At 28.5% G+C, this 17,879-nt stretch overlaps 2 protein-coding genes across 2 annotated transcripts; both read right to left on the minus strand.

Moving 5' to 3' along the window:
• Window positions 1–783: 783 nt before the first annotated feature.
• Window positions 784–4,270, minus strand: LOC131600058 (phosphatidylinositol 4-phosphate 5-kinase 5-like). Its single transcript, XM_058872290.1, has 6 exons — window positions 2,755–4,270; window positions 2,503–2,670; window positions 2,134–2,299; window positions 1,937–2,053; window positions 1,465–1,789; window positions 784–1,360 (listed from the first exon to the last, which is right to left on the minus strand). Exons 1-6 carry the CDS (start codon window positions 3,948–3,950, stop codon window positions 996–998), a joined length of 2,337 nt encoding a protein of 778 aa, XP_058728273.1. The 5' UTR covers window positions 3,951–4,270; the 3' UTR covers window positions 784–995.
• A 596-nt stretch (window positions 4,271–4,866) lies between these two features.
• Window positions 4,867–8,894, minus strand: LOC131595661 (pentatricopeptide repeat-containing protein At1g80270, mitochondrial-like). The gene is made up of 3 exons (XM_058868077.1): window positions 8,742–8,894; window positions 7,987–8,548; window positions 4,867–6,313 (listed from the first exon to the last, which is right to left on the minus strand). The coding sequence occupies exons 1-3, from the start codon at window positions 8,780–8,782 to the stop codon at window positions 5,069–5,071; spliced, it is 1,848 nt and encodes a 615-aa protein (XP_058724060.1). The 5' UTR covers window positions 8,783–8,894; the 3' UTR covers window positions 4,867–5,068.
• Window positions 8,895–17,879: the final 8,985 nt, after the last annotated feature.

Genomic DNA, 17,879 nt, shown 5'->3' on the forward strand with positions numbered 1-17,879 from the left:
AGGCTTTCATCTATGACGGTCTTGAACCACGTCATAATATCTCCTATAAGGGTAAATAGTAATAGTTTGCATTTCATGGCTCCCTGCACGTAATAGTAATTGAGTTTGGTGGTGTATACATGCTTGATATGCTTGTCTGGATCTCCTGAGCAATCAAAGTTGTCCAAATTGAGAGGTTTCTCGAGAGATTTTAAGATCATGCTATCAAGAATCCACCTTAAGAATGTGTTACTCTTCTCGAAGGAGCTTGTGTTTTGATGTTATGTCTTTCCTTGCCTTGGAAGTAGCGGTAGGACAAGTGGCGAGGATGGAAAATCTCTGATGGAGTGTGACTACCTCCACTTCCTCTAAATTCGTGAGATGAGTTACAACTTTTTCGACGTCAAGTATAATACATGAATCCAGAGACCGCTCTACAAAGGGAGAAGGTGTCAATAGTGAGATTTAATTTTTGTTATCATGTGAGTAGCTTATTCTTGTTAATAATAAGTTGTTGTGATTATACAAGCTTATTTTTATGAATGCATCCATAAAATTTAGGGGAAGTTATCTAATGAAGTTTATTTTCAATATAAGCTTTTAATCTTCTTTTTATAAACTAATATCATTAATTTTCTTCATAAAGTATGAAGTTTAGTTAAGACTTGTTGTATTTCTGTTGGTGCAATGGTAAATTTCTCAATTGGGTCTAGACCATTTTTCTAGTTGCTTAATCTCTCGTTCTAAGAAAGAAAAAAAGAAAATAAATATATGAAATGAACATGAACATTGATATTACACTTTCCTAATCCTAAATAGTAATATACATCTCTATTAGTTATACAATTAAGGAACCCACTATCTTCCTCCATCTCTTAGAAAAATTACATTTTAGCTATAAAATTGTTATTGCTTTCAGCATTTTGTATGATGGTTTCATGTATATATACAATCTCTAATAACTATACATAGAACAAAGTTAATTAGGAATCAAATAAAACATAACTAGATTTGATTCAAGAGTCTTGTGAAAAAACTTTGAATATGAAGTCACGAAAACGCCTTGAGTATTGTCTTGGATCAACAGCTGATATTGAAGTTGGATCATATTGAATGGACTTATAAGCATGCTCAAGCTTCTTGCTAATGTCATAGTCTTGAAGTATGTCTATAACACCAAAAAACAAGACAACCTCATAATATTCTCCAATAGGCTCTCCTACAAGTTGCAATTCACAATCACTTAATTTTCTTACTGTTCTTTCAACTCTTGCTGGCATATTCACTCCTAGTTTTATACTCTCCCACTTAGAAGGATCTAGAAGAAGTTGATCCATGTCCGCTCGTGAAATACGAGGTGTTCCTTCACTCTCTGAATCACCTAAATTTTAATGTACCCTAAAGTGTTAGAACATCAACCAATAACAAAAGAGAAAATAAAAGACAACGAACACGAAGATTATATAGTTAGGCCAAGAAAAGTACCTGGTGGAGTATGAGATGTTGAAGGAATAAGATCTCCTTCTGGTGATATGTCTTTGAAATGAATCCCAACAAGTAAACTATAGTCCATAATCCCCTCTTGTTCAAGAAGCTCACAATCCCTATCAATTTGCCTGCAAAATTCTTGAAACCAAGATTTTTGCAGGCGAAATATAAAACTTAAATCAAGATCTTTAAGAATAGTGGTTTCAGTAATCTCTGACTCAGGCTTAGTTGTTATGCGTCCTAGCGAAGAACCCTTTAAATCATAGCGTCTATGTATGGTATACTCAGAACAAAAAAGGTTTCCCATTATGATAAATCGAACCTGAAACCCATAAATTTCATTAACATTTATTTTCTTATAACGATAAATACTTGTAAATATGAAAAACTTGTAGCCGATCCCACCTAGTGGAATAAAGCTCAGTTTCTGTTGTACGAAAACTTCAAAATATTTAAAAAATAATATTACCTTCTTTTGAGAGGGTCCATTTAACTTGACACAATGCAAGCCATAAAACTTTGTGACTAGAGCATTATCAAATGCTCGAAAATGATTGTAATAAGCTGGAAGCATTCTCAAGAGAGCCTACAAAATAAATTCAGCCAAATGATTATGTTATTAAATATATATTTATGTTGAGAGAAGATAATTAGTATGAAACTCACTTTAGCCTCAGCTTTCTTCATTGTCTTAATCATATAACGATCATCATTGGTTAAATAAAAGAAGCTTCCACTTTTTCCAGGTGAAGAGAGTTCGCGTAGGGCATCATTTCCACATATAGATAACATGTAATCAGCTGCATCCACCTTGAATAGCCTCCTTAGAGTTCTACATTTATCACATATAGAAAACACCTTAGTTATAATATGCAAAATGCAACAATGAATAGATATAGTATAATAACTATGAAGTATGATAGCTATGAAGTACAAACGCATACACCAGACACGACACCTACAATAATATATTGACATCAGACGCCTTTTTTCATAGGTGTCGATACTACAGAGTATAATAATAAAAGGGAGTACCTAAAAACTACCGGACAATAATCCTTCCACTTGAATTCACTAGATGGATGTGGAGGTGTATATTTAGAACCTTCAGGAGGAAATCTAGTCCACACTTTCTCTTTGGAATCAAAAGCAGAAGGTTTGAGATCAAAAGATGCTGAGGGGGCAGGTCTTCCAACAGAATGCCTATATGTGCAACATTATGTTATATTATGAACTAGAAATACAAGAAACAAGATTTTAATTTTTGTTTACATTGGTATATAGTACCTGATTCCTAATTGTAAATTGAGCATGAGCTCATAATTTTTATGTCCTTTGCATATGGTCTCTCCTTGCCTTTTTGATTTCTTTGGTGCTTTCAAAGTTTGTTTTGGATTAGAACTTTGTATATGTAAACTAAGCAAATCATTATCATCTTTAATTGGGGTTCCACTACCATTATTACTATGACTATTACTATTATTAGTATTTGTACCTTCACCATCACTACCCCATAAATGCATTCTATCACTTGGCTTTTCAAGCCCTACACTTACCCTAGCATCCACTGACATTCTCCTTGGCTTAGTAGTAGAACCATCCCCTCCTCCACCTCCTCCCTTTGTAGACCTCCACACCGCGAGTCTCTTTTGTGATGGCAAAATTGATACCTTCTCCCCCGGACTTATCTGATGTTCACTCAACTCATTATAAACTTGTTGTGGATCCCAATCAAGATGACCCTCTGATGACCCATCAAATGGATAATATGTCCCACTTTGATCCCTCGGATCTTTACTCCAATTACCTACATAAAAACTTCCATCACTCCATTTGAAAGTTCCACTCCCTTTAGGTAAACCATCTTCCCAATAACCATCATACCTATTCCCATTACTCCAAACAAATGAACCTTTACCCCAAATACTCCCATTCCTCCATTCACCAATGTAGTACTTCTCATCTTTCCATGCATATTTTCCTTGTCCATCTTGCAACCCTCTTCTCCATTCCCCCTCATACTTATCTCCATTTGAATAAACTTTCTCACCATGACCATGTTTCAAATTCATCACCCATTGTCCCTTATAAGTGTCCCCATTTGCAGCACTATATGAACCTATCCCATCCATATAACCACTCTTGAACTCCCCTTCATAACAAGGCCCTGTAGGCCAAGTGAACCTCCCTTTTCCCATTGTTTTTCCTTTGAACCATTCTCCAACATATATACACCCATCTGTCCATAAATATTTCCCTTTCCCATGAGGGAAATTATCTGCCCATTCTCCTTTATAGTAATCTCCATTAGGTAGAACCCTTTCTGCCATGTATACTTCCGTTTCATCCCTGTTATCTTCTTCATCTCCATGCCCTCCATGCGCTGTTCCGAATATGCTATTCGCACGCCTCTTCGCAACTGCTTGTGTCTTCTTCACCGTAGCTTCCCATGCCTTCATCATACTACCATCTTTACCCATCATTTTGTTCTTTTACATTCCCACCAAATACTTAATAAAATAAAAAATTCATTACAAGATTATTGTATCATTAATGGAATATATAGTAACACAAAATTTTGTTGATGGTTTTTGGATATGAAACCAACACATGCATGTTGGTGTAAGATATTTGGTTCTCATATTCTTGGGGATGGAAAGTTGATGTTATAAAATGCACATGCACAATATTTTGTTATTACTTCATTGAGAAAATAATTCTGAGAATGTAGAAAACTGTGAAATTTTTCATAACTAGATTGTTTTTTTCTTCATGCTTCAATGTTTGAATTGTTTTTTTGGTGAAAGAGGAAGATTCGGTGATCTCCTAGAACCACTAATAAAACCGTAAGATATGGAGACAAGTGCTAAATCAACGGGTTTATTTACTATTCTTACCAAGGTCATAACAAATTTATCCATTTGGTGTTTTCTTCACTACATATAATCTTTTCAATTCTTTTTTTCCTTCAAATTTTATGTCAAATAATCATTTTCATCATAAATAATAATAACTTTGTATTTTTCTAAAATGTAATAATAGGTTGTATTAATAATTGTGACTATTTTTAGTCTATATCTTACTAGTAAAATGTGAGTATTTGTCTATTCAAAATATTACTATTATTTGTTTTTATTTTTAACAAACTATGGACTGTAAAATTAATTGTCCTTTTTTGTTTTAAATTCTTCTAAAAGCAAACATTAACAGAGAAGGAAAAGGAATACAGTTTATTCTCACTTCTCAAAAATAATGTCACTTTTGAGCTATATTCTGAGATGAGTCATGATATTCACCATCATTCCTATCATATAATTTTCAATTAAGAACTCTATTAAGATAGTTTGAGTATAAAAGCATACATTTCTACAATGGAGAGATTATACACCCAAAATCAAATAACAAAAGCTCACAATTTTTCTAAGAAATGGAGAAAATATCTAATCTCGACAAATGGATCCCATGAATTCATAAACCTATTTAAAAAGTATTTAGTACAACACAAAATATTAGAATTTGGGAAGTTCGATCTTAGCGTCAAACTAACTGATAATAGGCGCATTTGAAAATCAGAAGAACAAGACAGAATTTGCTAGTTTCCTCAATCAAGCAAATCGGAAACTGGAGTTTTCCTAAATGGATCAACTTGAGCCAATTGGTCAGATAAAGCTCTGTTGGGAAATAAGTTATCAGCTTTCATCCTCTCCCTGATCCCATATGCCGGCATATTTGCGTTTTTATATGCCTGTGCTAGAGAATGGAACGGAGTTATTCGAGAAGTATAACCAGCTTGTCTCATTCGATGGAAAATCTTCTCTGCGTTATGAACGTCACCCCTCTTTGCATACTGCTCCATAACAGTCATATAAGTAGTAAACAATGGCTTCATCCTTTTCTGCTGTAGTGCCTTCTGTAAAACAGAGTCGGCCTTTTCGACTTCCCCTGCTTGAACATAAAGTGACACAAGTGCATCCCAGGTCAGTGGACCTATTACACACCCACTATCTCCCATTTTTTTAATAAGATCCTTACCCTTGATTAGCATCTTATTCCTTGTATAAATTTTAAGGAGCGCTGAGTAATTCTTGGCGCTAAGTTTCCATTTATTTGACATCATCTCAAAAACTGCTTCTGCTTCTTCAATTCTCTTCAACCTTCCCCAAGCTTCAACTGCAGCAAGGCAATCCTCAACCCGAGGCTTTGACTCACAAACCTTCCAAATTCTCTCGACTTCATCAGGCCTTCCCAGAATTGCATAAAGGCGGAGCAAAGTTGGGCATACCCACAAATTCTCTTTCAAGTTTTCACCTTCAATCTCCTTCAATATAGCTTCAGATTTCTCTGTAAGCCCGGCTGAGGCATAATGCCTAGCCAAGGTTGCCTGTGTTTGATGGTCTATTTCAACACCTTCCGCCTTCATTGTTTCAACAATTTGATCCATTCCATCAATATCATTAGATACACCCTTCACGTCTATTAAAATTTTATAAGTAAAAGGAGAAGGTTTGATATTCTCCTTTTCCATCATAAGTAACACGTCAGCTATTTTCTTCTTGTCAGTCCTCTTATAAATTAGAAGCAACTGGTTACAAGCGAATGGTGTAATAGGAAAATCTAGCTCCCTCATTTTGTTGAATATTTCCTCAGTTTTCTTCAAATAGTTCAAACTCGCACAGTTAGCTAGTAATGTTCTATAAAGTAACTCTCCTTTGAAAGATTGTGGAACATGCTCCAAGTATTTTTCTGCACTTGGTAGGCCGCGCAATTTGGCAATCAGATCAAGTTTAGAAGCATACTCTCTATCAGTAAATTCAAGCTTTTTGTTTGACTCTAGCCAATCCAAGACCTACAGTTCCGACCATAGAAAGAAAAAAGAAAAAATTACATTATAAAACATAATCTTGTAGAACCAGAAACATAAACAAGGTAAAAATATATACATTAACGATAAACAATGTAATACATAAAATATTAATTCATGAAGTTTCATAAAAAAAATTGTTTCTTTGTTTTGACACACTTTGGACACACCATAGCCTCTTTAATGGAAATTGAAAAAATTGGAACAAAAAGTGTGTCCTGTGTTTTTTAGATTAGTGGTGTCGACGTGTCCGTGTCAAAGTCTATGCTTCATTCAATTATAAATAATAAATTAATTAATAAAAACATGTGTAAACAAATCATAACCCTTCTGCGTCATCGCAAAAATCTATGTGGCAAGTGCCACATGGACACTTAGTCACATATGCTGGGATTGAACAGCAGGGAACAAAAGTGTTACAAAAAATATTGAAGACTAAAAGTCGAAGAATAATTTATAGACTAAAATACAAATTAAAAAATAAATTGATAAAAATAAATAAATCCAAGAAAATAAGAACAGAAACAAAAATGTGCTTAAATCTGACACAAGAGATTGCGTTCAAGTGGTTAATGAGATCCACCTAAGGATGAACCATCAGGAAGAATCTGAGTTTGAATCCTGGACGGAACAATTCTTAGCCAGACTTTGCTTACCTCGAGGACGAACTCCTTACTACCAGGGAGGGATCCCTTCCCATGAGAGCCGGAGGGTTAACACCCAAAAAAATCAGAAGACTGAGAGAGAGGGGGGAGCTGAGAATGAGTTTTTTTGGAACCAAGCCATTGGATAGAATGTGTGAATAAAGTGATCAGCAAAACATGTTGCTTTATTGGCCAGAAAAATAACCATAACCGGTCAGAAGACGGTTAAACAAGTAGACATGGCTGGAAAAACACAGGGTCTCTGGAAAATCACCAGAAAACAAGTGGGATGCTGAAAATATGAAGTTAGGCTGAAAGTTCAACAGAGGTGGGGCGGTGCGGTTTTGTCCAATGGCACAACAGAAAAAAGAGTAAAGTGGAGCATGTGTGCGTAATATTGACATTTAGCAGCCAACCAGCAATGGCCATACAATCAAAACACAGGATAATATTTTTTATGGTGCAGGAGGCCCCTGAAAGCATGATAGGCGATGTATTCTAACAAATGCAATTGTCGATGACATCAGAAGCTATCTCTAATAACAGAATGTAAGCTGTTCTTACTTCTTAGTTTAATCATACAGTTACAGCAATATAGTTACTAATACATACGGGAAGTAAACCATACTTATATGCAATTACTCTATTAAAGAATAAGTGGGATGGAATGGACCTATGAAACTCAGATGTGACAATAAGCCAGCAATAAGTGGTTCAGTATAGCAAGTAACCTAGGACGGACCAGACATTTTATCAATAAATAGCTTATTTGTGGTTTGATTTGTACTGGTAGTGGTATGTACCTCCAAAAGGCCAACTTGCAGAAATTCTTACCAAAGGATTGTAGTCCACATTCTTACCAAAGGATTTTGCCCTAACAACTGTATTTCTAAACCTATTATTCATCTATCGTAACATACTCATCTCTTTGACACTAAGTAAACTATCTTAACATAAATATTTAGAATGTTAAATTGCATAAATTAGACACAAATATAAGTCTAATTCATTTACCTGCAAAGCCTTTCCATACATTCTACGCTTTCGAAGATTAAGTAAGGTCGACGAGATCTCTTTCCTGCTCAACTCTTTACCTTTTGCAACCCACTTGTCCAAAGCAGAATCAACTGATAAACCCGAAACGTTTACAACAGCCTTGAATAGTTCAGACCGACTCTTTCCACTCTTTGATTTTTTATCACTCTCGGCATCCGACAACTCCAGCTCATCTTGTGGCTTTCCACCATCCTCTTCGCCATCCGACAGGTCTGTTTCAGAGTGAACACTATCTCCATCTGCATCATGCTCAGTCAACTGATCTTCAACCTCCAAGTCATCATCATCGTCGTCTTTCTTGTTACTAGCATCAGCTTGTGACGAAAGTTCACGCCTGCTCAGAGTAAATTGCTGGAAAGCATTACCGGTGCGGTAAAATGTTTGGCCGGTTGACAGAAATCTGGCATGTATGATTTGATGAGAATCAGGAAGAGCATCCTCATTTTCCACCAAAGTGTTTGGAATCAATTTGACACAAGAAGCGTGAGAAGCTCCTACATTATTATTAAGCGCTTGGTTTCTACAATCAATTTACAATAAACAATTAGCAAAATTCATAAAATTAGGCACACATAGTGAATCAGAAAACGCTACAGCATAGTTATTAATAAAACTAGTGAAAATGGTTATGAATGATGAATAAAAGTGAAGAAAAATGATGCTTGATGAAGGTCTGGAAATGGTGATGATGATGGAAGAATGAGAGTGATTACCTTAAGCTGAGGCGAATCGAAGTTCGACGAAGAGTCCACATGGTTAGAGAAGAGGGGAAATGAGCGACGATGAAAATGTGAATGCTTAAACCCTAAAAACTAAACCAAACTGAAAAACCCTTCTACTCTACCCTTTGTTTAATATCTTGTGTATTCCACTTCTAAATTACGATAAAACCTTCCTTCAAAATACAGTACAAAACTATATTCTCACAGAAAAAAAATACAAAACTATTCATTGTTTTATATGCGGATGAAATCACTTTATGTAGGATTCTTTTTAAAGTGAGAAAGTCATTATTAAAAACTAGTGTCTTACCCGTGCGTTCGCACGATTGAGAAAAAAAAAATATTAATAAAAGATTAAATTTTGGGTAAAATTGAAAAAGTTATAAAAATAGTAATATTTTATTTAACAAATTATAATGAAGGAAAAATTTTAAAATCGCAAATTCACGAATTATAATGAAGAAATATTCAATCAAATTATATAATTCAATTAGTGATAACTATTAGCCCAATCTCAAACTATCAGCTAAGGAGAATCGAATATTTTTTTTGCTAGCTAAGGAGAAAATTAATTATTTTGCCTCAATTATAACTACAAACTATCAGCCCAATCTCAAACTATCAGCTCTGTCTTGTAGGCCAATGAGAAACCACTACAAACTCCATTTATAATAATGATTCATTCAAAATGCATAATTAATAGAAAAATATTTTGACCAGTTACTTCATGTTCCCGTTAATATTCATTATTTTGATAAGTAACTTCGTATTCCCGTTAATATTTCAAATTTCTTCCCGTTAATTTTCAAAATTTTGATCAGTAACTTCATGTTCTTGTTAATATTCATTATTTTGATCAGTAACTCCTTGTTCCCGTTAATATTCATTATTTTGATCAATAAGTTCGTGTTCCCGTTAATATTCCAAATTCGTTTCCGTTAATATTAAAAAAAATTATCAGTAACTTAATGTTCCTGTTAATATTCAATATTTTGTCAATAACTCCGTGTCCCCGTCAACATTTATTATTTTGATTAGTAACTTTGTGTTCCCGTTAATATTCAAAATTTGTTCCTGTTAATTTTTAAAATTTGGATAGTAACTTAATGTTTTCGATAATATTCAAAATTTTGATCATTAACTTTGTGCTCCCATTAATATTTAATATTTTAATCAATAACTTTGTGCTCCCGTTAATATTCAATATTTTGATCAGTAACTCCGTGTTCCCACTAATATTCAATATTTTGATCAATAAACTTCATTTCCCATTAATATTCAATATTTTGACCAGTAACTTCATGTTCCCCTTAATATTTAATATTTTGATCAGTAACTTCGTGTTCTCGTTGATATTCAATATTTTGTTCAGTAACTTCATGTTCCCGTTAAAATTCAATATTTTGATCAATAACTTCAAGTTCCCATTAATATTCATTATTTTGATCACTAACTTCGTGTTTCTGTTAATGTTTCAAATTTGTTCTTGTTAATATTCAATAGTTTGATTAATAACGTCATGTTTCCGTTATTATTCAATATTTTTAGCAGTAACTCCATGTTCCCGTTAATATTATATACTTTGCTCTGTAATTTAATACTCATGTTAATATTCAATATTTTGATTACTAACTTCATGTTCTCGTTAATATTCAATATTTTGATTAATAACTTCATGTTCCCGTTAATATTCAATATAGTTTGATCAATAACTTTGTTTTCCCGTTAGTATTCAATAGTTTGATCAATAACTTCGTGTTCTCGTTAATATTCAATATTTTGATCAGTAACTTTATGCTCTCGTTAACATGCCATTTTTTATCAGTAACTTCATGTTTCCGTTAATATTCAATACATTTAATATTTTGATCAGTAATTTAATATTATCTTTAATATTCAATATTTTGATTAGTAACTTCATGTACCCATTAATATTAAAAAAAATTCTATTAATATTCAATATTTTCATTAATAACTACATGTTCCCGTTAATATTCAATTTTTTTATCAGTAACTTCATGTTTCTATTAATATTCAATATTTTGATGATATTTTTGAAACAAAAATAAATTAATTTTAACATTGTTTAAAAATATTCGATGATAATTAAATTTTTTTATAATAACAAAAATCTTAAATTGACAAATTATAATGAAGAAATATTCTATCAAATTATATAATACAATTAATAATAAATATTTAATATAATTGATTAAACTCAATTTACAAATCAAATATATTATTCCATATATAAAATATTTGAATCAATAGTTAATTATTCCTATATATAAATATTTTTGTTTTGGAATTATTTATAAAACTATTTATTTAAATCAATTGTAAACTTATTTTCGTTATTACATTTAATTAAATGTGTTAATATCAGTACCATATGTGCGTACCATATAATTACCCGTGTGTATCCGTAATATATTATTTTGTATTTGGATAGAATTGACCCATTAAAGTTTTAATGGTAATATTTCAATTATATTATATTATATATAGATAAATATATATATATATATATATATATATAGAGGAGGGATCAAATTACACCCTAAGAGTTACACCACGAGTTACACTCGTTCAATAACTACATTTTAAATTAATATTTTTTAAATTCAACCGTTGGATTGAAACATAATATCATATAGATCATACCTATAAAGTTTGAGCTTAATCTATAATGATTTACTATGTCATTGTATTACATCAAAATTAACGTTATATGAAAGCTCATTTTGACGTTAATCTTTGGATATCTTGATCGTATAACAAATCATTATAGATTAAGCTCAAATTTTATAGGTATGATCTATATGATATTATGTTTCAATCCAACGGTTGAATTTAAAAAATATTAATTCGAAATGTAGTTATTGAACGAGTGTAACTCGTGGTGTAACTCTTCGGGTGTAATTTGATCCCTCCTCATATATATATATATATATATATATATATATATATATATATATATATATATATATATATATAGATATATTGATTATTGATGAACTTGTTCAGTTAAATTTTAAATTTTATAAATGACAAACAAATTGTATGATTAATAAAAAATATCATACAATTTTGATATTATTTATTCATATATTACTTATGTTTCATTCTATTACTACTTATTCATACATTACTTATGTTTTATTCTATTACTATTTATTCATACAATACTTATGTTTCATTCGATTACTTATGCTTATTAACACCCATAGTTATTTTTAAATATTTTTTTTTAAAAAGTCAATAGATCTAATATATTTATTTTATTTAATAATCTCTAAAAAATTTCATATATATATATATATATATAACTTTCATATTTTATATTTTAAATAATTTAGCAGTATTAGTAAGAAATCTTATTAAAGTGAAAATAGAAAATAGTAGTTAGTTTTTCTATACAGAGAATGACAATGGCACATGTTGTATTTTAAATATTTTGAAAATATACATTATTTTTATAATAATATCTATGAATTTTTTATCAAAAAACTCCATACAATATATAAAAGCAATGATATGCCTAAAACATTTTATTAAAATATGTATCTAATAATATTTATCCTTTTGTTAAATGAGAGGTTAAAATCTTCTAAACATATGAAATTTGGTTTCAAAATTATGTTGATAAATTCATTATTTTGGAAAGTTTCTATTAAATAATTTTGAAGGAAATCAAGTGAGATAAATTATATTTATTAACTTTTAATGATAATATGATTCACTCAATTTTTGGTGATACAACATCAATATAATTGGAGTACTAAATATATTTGTAACATATTTATTTTATACCAATTAAGATATTGGTAAGTAATTGATATGATTTTAATGTATTGATTCTATATCAATTAAATTATTCCCAACGTACTGATTTTAAGGTATGGGTCGTTAAAAAGGCTTTTATATCTTACAAAGCTAGATAATTTTAGGTAAATCATACAAAAGTACAATATTTACTCAAAATTATATTATTTTTAGAGAAATCGTACAATATTGTAAAAAGAATATAATTTTGTAAGATATAAAAGTACAATATTTTCTCAAATCTAATAATTTAAATATACATATGGTAAGTACTAAAAGAATAAGAAATCAAAAGTTGCAATCACATGCATTAAATCATAAATTAAAAGTTGCAATCAATCGATCAATGATTACTAAAGATAATTATGATATTTAACTTTTTTATAAGTAAATGATTTATGTCTTTTCATTCTAAACTCTTTATTTACCTAAAAAAAATACTGTCTTTTCATTCTATTTATATATTATAATATCTATAATTTTTATAGCTACTAAGATTTAATATAAATATCACTCAAAGATAAAATCAATTAATCAATGAAATTTATTTATTAAAATTTGCAATAATATACCAATTATTTCCATATCAAGAAAATAGGTGTGCTGCTTCATTATTTAAACAAACCATTCTTTAAAATCACGTTCAATTCGACCATAATGCTTGGATTATTATGGATAAGAAGTTAAAAATTGTAATCACATTAAATCAAAAAATTAAAAATAATAAATCAAAAGTTGCAATCAGATTAAATCAAAAATTAAAGTTGCAATCAAGTAAAATGATTATGATATTTAATTTTTTATAGGTAAATGATTTATGTCTTTTCATTTCAAAACTCTTTATTTACCTAAACAAATATAATGTTTTTTTCTTTACTCTTTGATTCTATTTTCTTATAAACTAGTAAAGGACCCGTGCGCCCGCACGGGTCACGTAAAGTCGGTATAAATATTAAATAAATATAATATGGTTATGGTTAAAGAATTATATTAAAATATATATTAATTAAGCGAAATAATTTCTTCAATGATGATTATCATATCAATATTAATTTAATTTATCAATTTGTAGTTGTTTTCAATGATGATATTTATGTTGGATAAAAATTAAAATAATATTAGAGATAATTAATTATTATTGTTGATTACAATTTCTCTGAAAAAATATAGTTCTTGATAAAAAGTAAAAAAATAAATAAAAATTGAGATAATGTAGTTATTATGTACTATCATTATCAACAATTTTTATGGGCTCCCACCCCTAGTATGTCTACCCGCCTTTTTTTCCGCAGACGCACATTATCAACAATTTTTATGGGCTCACACCCCTAGTATGTCTACCTGCCTTTTTATGAGCATGATTCAAATTGCAAATTTAAATTATCAAAATAAAAAATTACAAAAAAAATTATAACATCTATATAAGTCAAGAAACAAAAAATAATGAAATGACATATTATAATTCAATGCAACACATTATGAGATTTAACTTTAAATATATATTTAATTTGATTTACCAAAGAAAAATTTGTACAAAAGATGTATATTATTAATATTAATGTTACTTATCACATATATGTCGTTAATTTCTCATATTTGTGTTAGCTACTCATACCGAATCAAAAATACTAATGTAATGGAATAAAAACAGCAAAAATATTTAATTCAAATTGCATATCCAATAACAAAAATAAATAAGTTATTAAATAAAAAATAACTTATAATTTTATTTATAATCTTGACAGAAAAAGATTTATATACCAACTTTTTCTTTATATTTGATATATTTAATGAAATGAATATAAATTAGAATTAATGTCAAATATTTTTTTTATAGATATCAAAGAAATGAATATAAATTAGAATTAATGTAAACTATTTTCAATGGGAAAGATACAATAATGCGTATTGAAAGGTGTTATATGCGTTTAATTTTTAATTTTTAATTCTATACAAAATCTTTTTTGTATGTTTATTTACAATTATTTTATACTGATTCCTCTATTTGAATTTGAATTATGTCAAGGTACTATATATTTGTTGATATTGTATGGAAGGTAGAGAGTTATATGAATTTCACTTTTTTATGATTAATTAACCGTAATGATTACTTTTAGATATTGGAATTGATTTGAAAACTTGTAGCATGCAAAAGAAATAATGATTGTTTTTAGATATTGTCAAATATTAAAGACATAAGGCATGCTAATATGAGTTGATGATGAAAAACGACAATTGAAGGCATGAAAATCGGATTAAAATATTTGTTTAAACTTGGACATGAAATTAATTTTGGTAGACATCAATTTTCTTATTATGATAGTAGTTATTATAATAGTAGATCAATTATTTCTTAAAAAATATTAATAATTGCAAATGTTAAAAAAGAAGACTAATTATTATCACCTAAAACTACATATTCCCAATGACATTTTCTTCAAACTTCTAATTAAAAAAAGACTATTAATTATTACCACCTACAACTAAAACCTACTACAACTAAAATCTTCCTCTATTGGTATATCAGATCAGTATATCAGATCAATCTATTTTTTTGTCTAACAGGTTCAGTTTAATCAATGACAAAGGATTGCGATAAAATAAAATAAAACTATTTAATATTTTATTAAATAAATTAGGATTGGAAAACAAAAAAAAAGTTAATCGTGTGAATTTTTTTAGCCATAAATAACTTATAGAGATATTATTATTATTATATATTAATTTTAAAAATATTATTATTTCTATGATTAATAATTTGGGACTGTTAACTCAACATAATATTTTTATTAGGTTGATTAATGTATAATTGTTATTAATAAGCTCTTAATGTTGATTATTATGAAAATTTAATGAAAAATGAGACTGTTCTCCCATCTAACCATCTCCACATTTTTTTTTGTTAATGTCCTTGATGCAGTCAAATTTTTTACTCTTTGTCACTGGAAAAAAAATACATTAATAAATAAAAGGCAAGTAAACCAAACGTAGAGGTTGGTGTGAATCATAAATCTACTATAAATCGAAACAAAAATTTGATGAATGAATAGAGTGGGAATTCAAAAGGTTAATTTTCTGTTTCCAATATGTTAATTTCTTTAACCGAGAAAAATTGTTGGAAGTATAATAGGGTTTGGGAAAAGACTTTAGGTCAAATATGATTAAATATGATTAATATTTAAAGTAATAAATAACATTGTGCGGAAGAAATTAGAAAGGACTGTGGTTCAAAAGCGGTGTTTGTGACTCTTCTTTTTTCACGTGCGACATTTCTGTTAAAAAATAATGCATTTAAGACTTGTTAGCTACAATTAACATTGAGAATCAAAAAAATTAAATTGGAAAAAGAAATGAAGCATGCTTGAATTATTTGAAACATAAATATTTGGCACGTAAAGAGTCACATAATAAAAATGGTAATAATTTAATTGGAAGTTTATATATACAGTATGCTTGTCTAATTTATACTACATATTTTATTCGTTATCATTTGGAACTGTAATTAATGATGGTTAAGAAAAATTAAAGATGAATTCTTATTAGCACTAAAATTGTGTTTTTCATGAAAAACAAAGAAGTATATTTAATGCATTTTATAATTATTTGTGTGTAATTAATTTTTTATTTAGATTGAAATAAATAAATTGAAAAATCATATTTAATTTATGAATTAAATCAAATCCTAATCCTTTTTTAACTCTCCATTGAACTTCAGTGAATCATATATTTAATTTATTGGTATTTAAGATGGTCCTCCGAACTATAAAGACACTTTATTTTTGGTGAAATTTTTATATGAGAGAATCGTAGTCAAACTCTCCCGTGAAATCTTATCCTTCCTTTTGAAATTTTACGTGAGAAAATTGCAATCCCAATTTTAAACTCTCCCGTGAAATTCATGTACCAATTTTAAACTCTCCCGTGAAATTAATGTACCAATTTTTTTTCAATTAAATATATTTAAAGTTTTTTTTAAAGAATTAAATATGAGGATGTACACTACTTATATATATTATTTTTATAAATAGTAAATAAATATATAATAGTTGATATCTTGGCATTTTGTTTTAAATATAAAAAAGAAATAAATTTGTGCCTTTCATAAAAAAAATTGTTTATTCATCAATCATAATTTTCTCATGTTTTTTAATAAAAACAAATATATGTATCAACTTTTAGAATAAATGTTAACATCTTATCATAAATAAATGCTAACATTTTTTCATGTCAATTTTATTTTTATTTGTATCATGTAATAATAATAATATATATATCATTTTTTATCAGGTATATGATATTTTTTATTTAAAAAATTTATAAAAGAAATCATACTTAATTGATTGAAACAATTTTTTATAGAAGCAAATTATTGTTGCCTATAAAATTATAGTGTAATGGAATAAAAACAACAAAAATATTTAATTCAAATTGCAAATCCAATAGAAAAAATAGAATATTTATCAAATAAAAAATAAGTTATAATTTTCTTCATAATCTTGTATTATTAGAAGATAAATTATTATTTTTAGACCAACACTTTCCATTTTTAAAGGTTGAAATATATATTGAGACTAATTTACAATAAAATAGATACTAAATAGGCGAATATTTATTGTATTCGTAATGATTGTGTTTTGGAACCTATTAATTAGGAATTATTATTATATATTAAATATAAATTTAAATTTTAGATGATCCACTCACTATAGAATCTCCATTTTAAATTTCTTCCCTTTGATTTTGATTTTTTAAAAATATATTTCATTAATAATAATAATATTAATTGAATGATGGACATATGATATTCACATTCTCATACATGAACATACAATTAAAAATAGTTAATAAATCTACTATAAAATATACAAAGAATAACAATTTTGTGTTTCATAGAAAAATGGTCAATACCAACTCTTTCTTTGTATTTGATATATTTAATGGAATGAATATAAATTAGAATTAATTTCATCAATTTTTTTATGGATATTAAAGGAATGAATATAAATTAGAATTAATCTCAACTATTTTCAAAGTGGAAGATACAATAATGTGTATTGAAAGATTTTATATGCATTTAATTTTTAATTTTTAATTCTGTAATCTTTTTTGTATGTTTATTTAAAACTATTTTATACTGATTCCTCCCTTTAAATTTGAATTATGTCAAGGTACTGTATATTTGCAAATGTTAAAAAAGACAACTAATTATTACTCGCCTAAAACTACATATTCTCAATGACATTTTCTTTAAACTCTCTAAATAAAAATGATGTTTAATTATTACTATCTACAACTAAAACCTAC

Source organism: Vicia villosa, linkage group LG4 (genome assembly GCF_029867415.1).
Source record: "Vicia villosa cultivar HV-30 ecotype Madison, WI linkage group LG4, Vvil1.0, whole genome shotgun sequence".
NCBI lineage: Eukaryota > Viridiplantae > Streptophyta > Magnoliopsida > Fabales > Fabaceae > Vicia > Vicia villosa.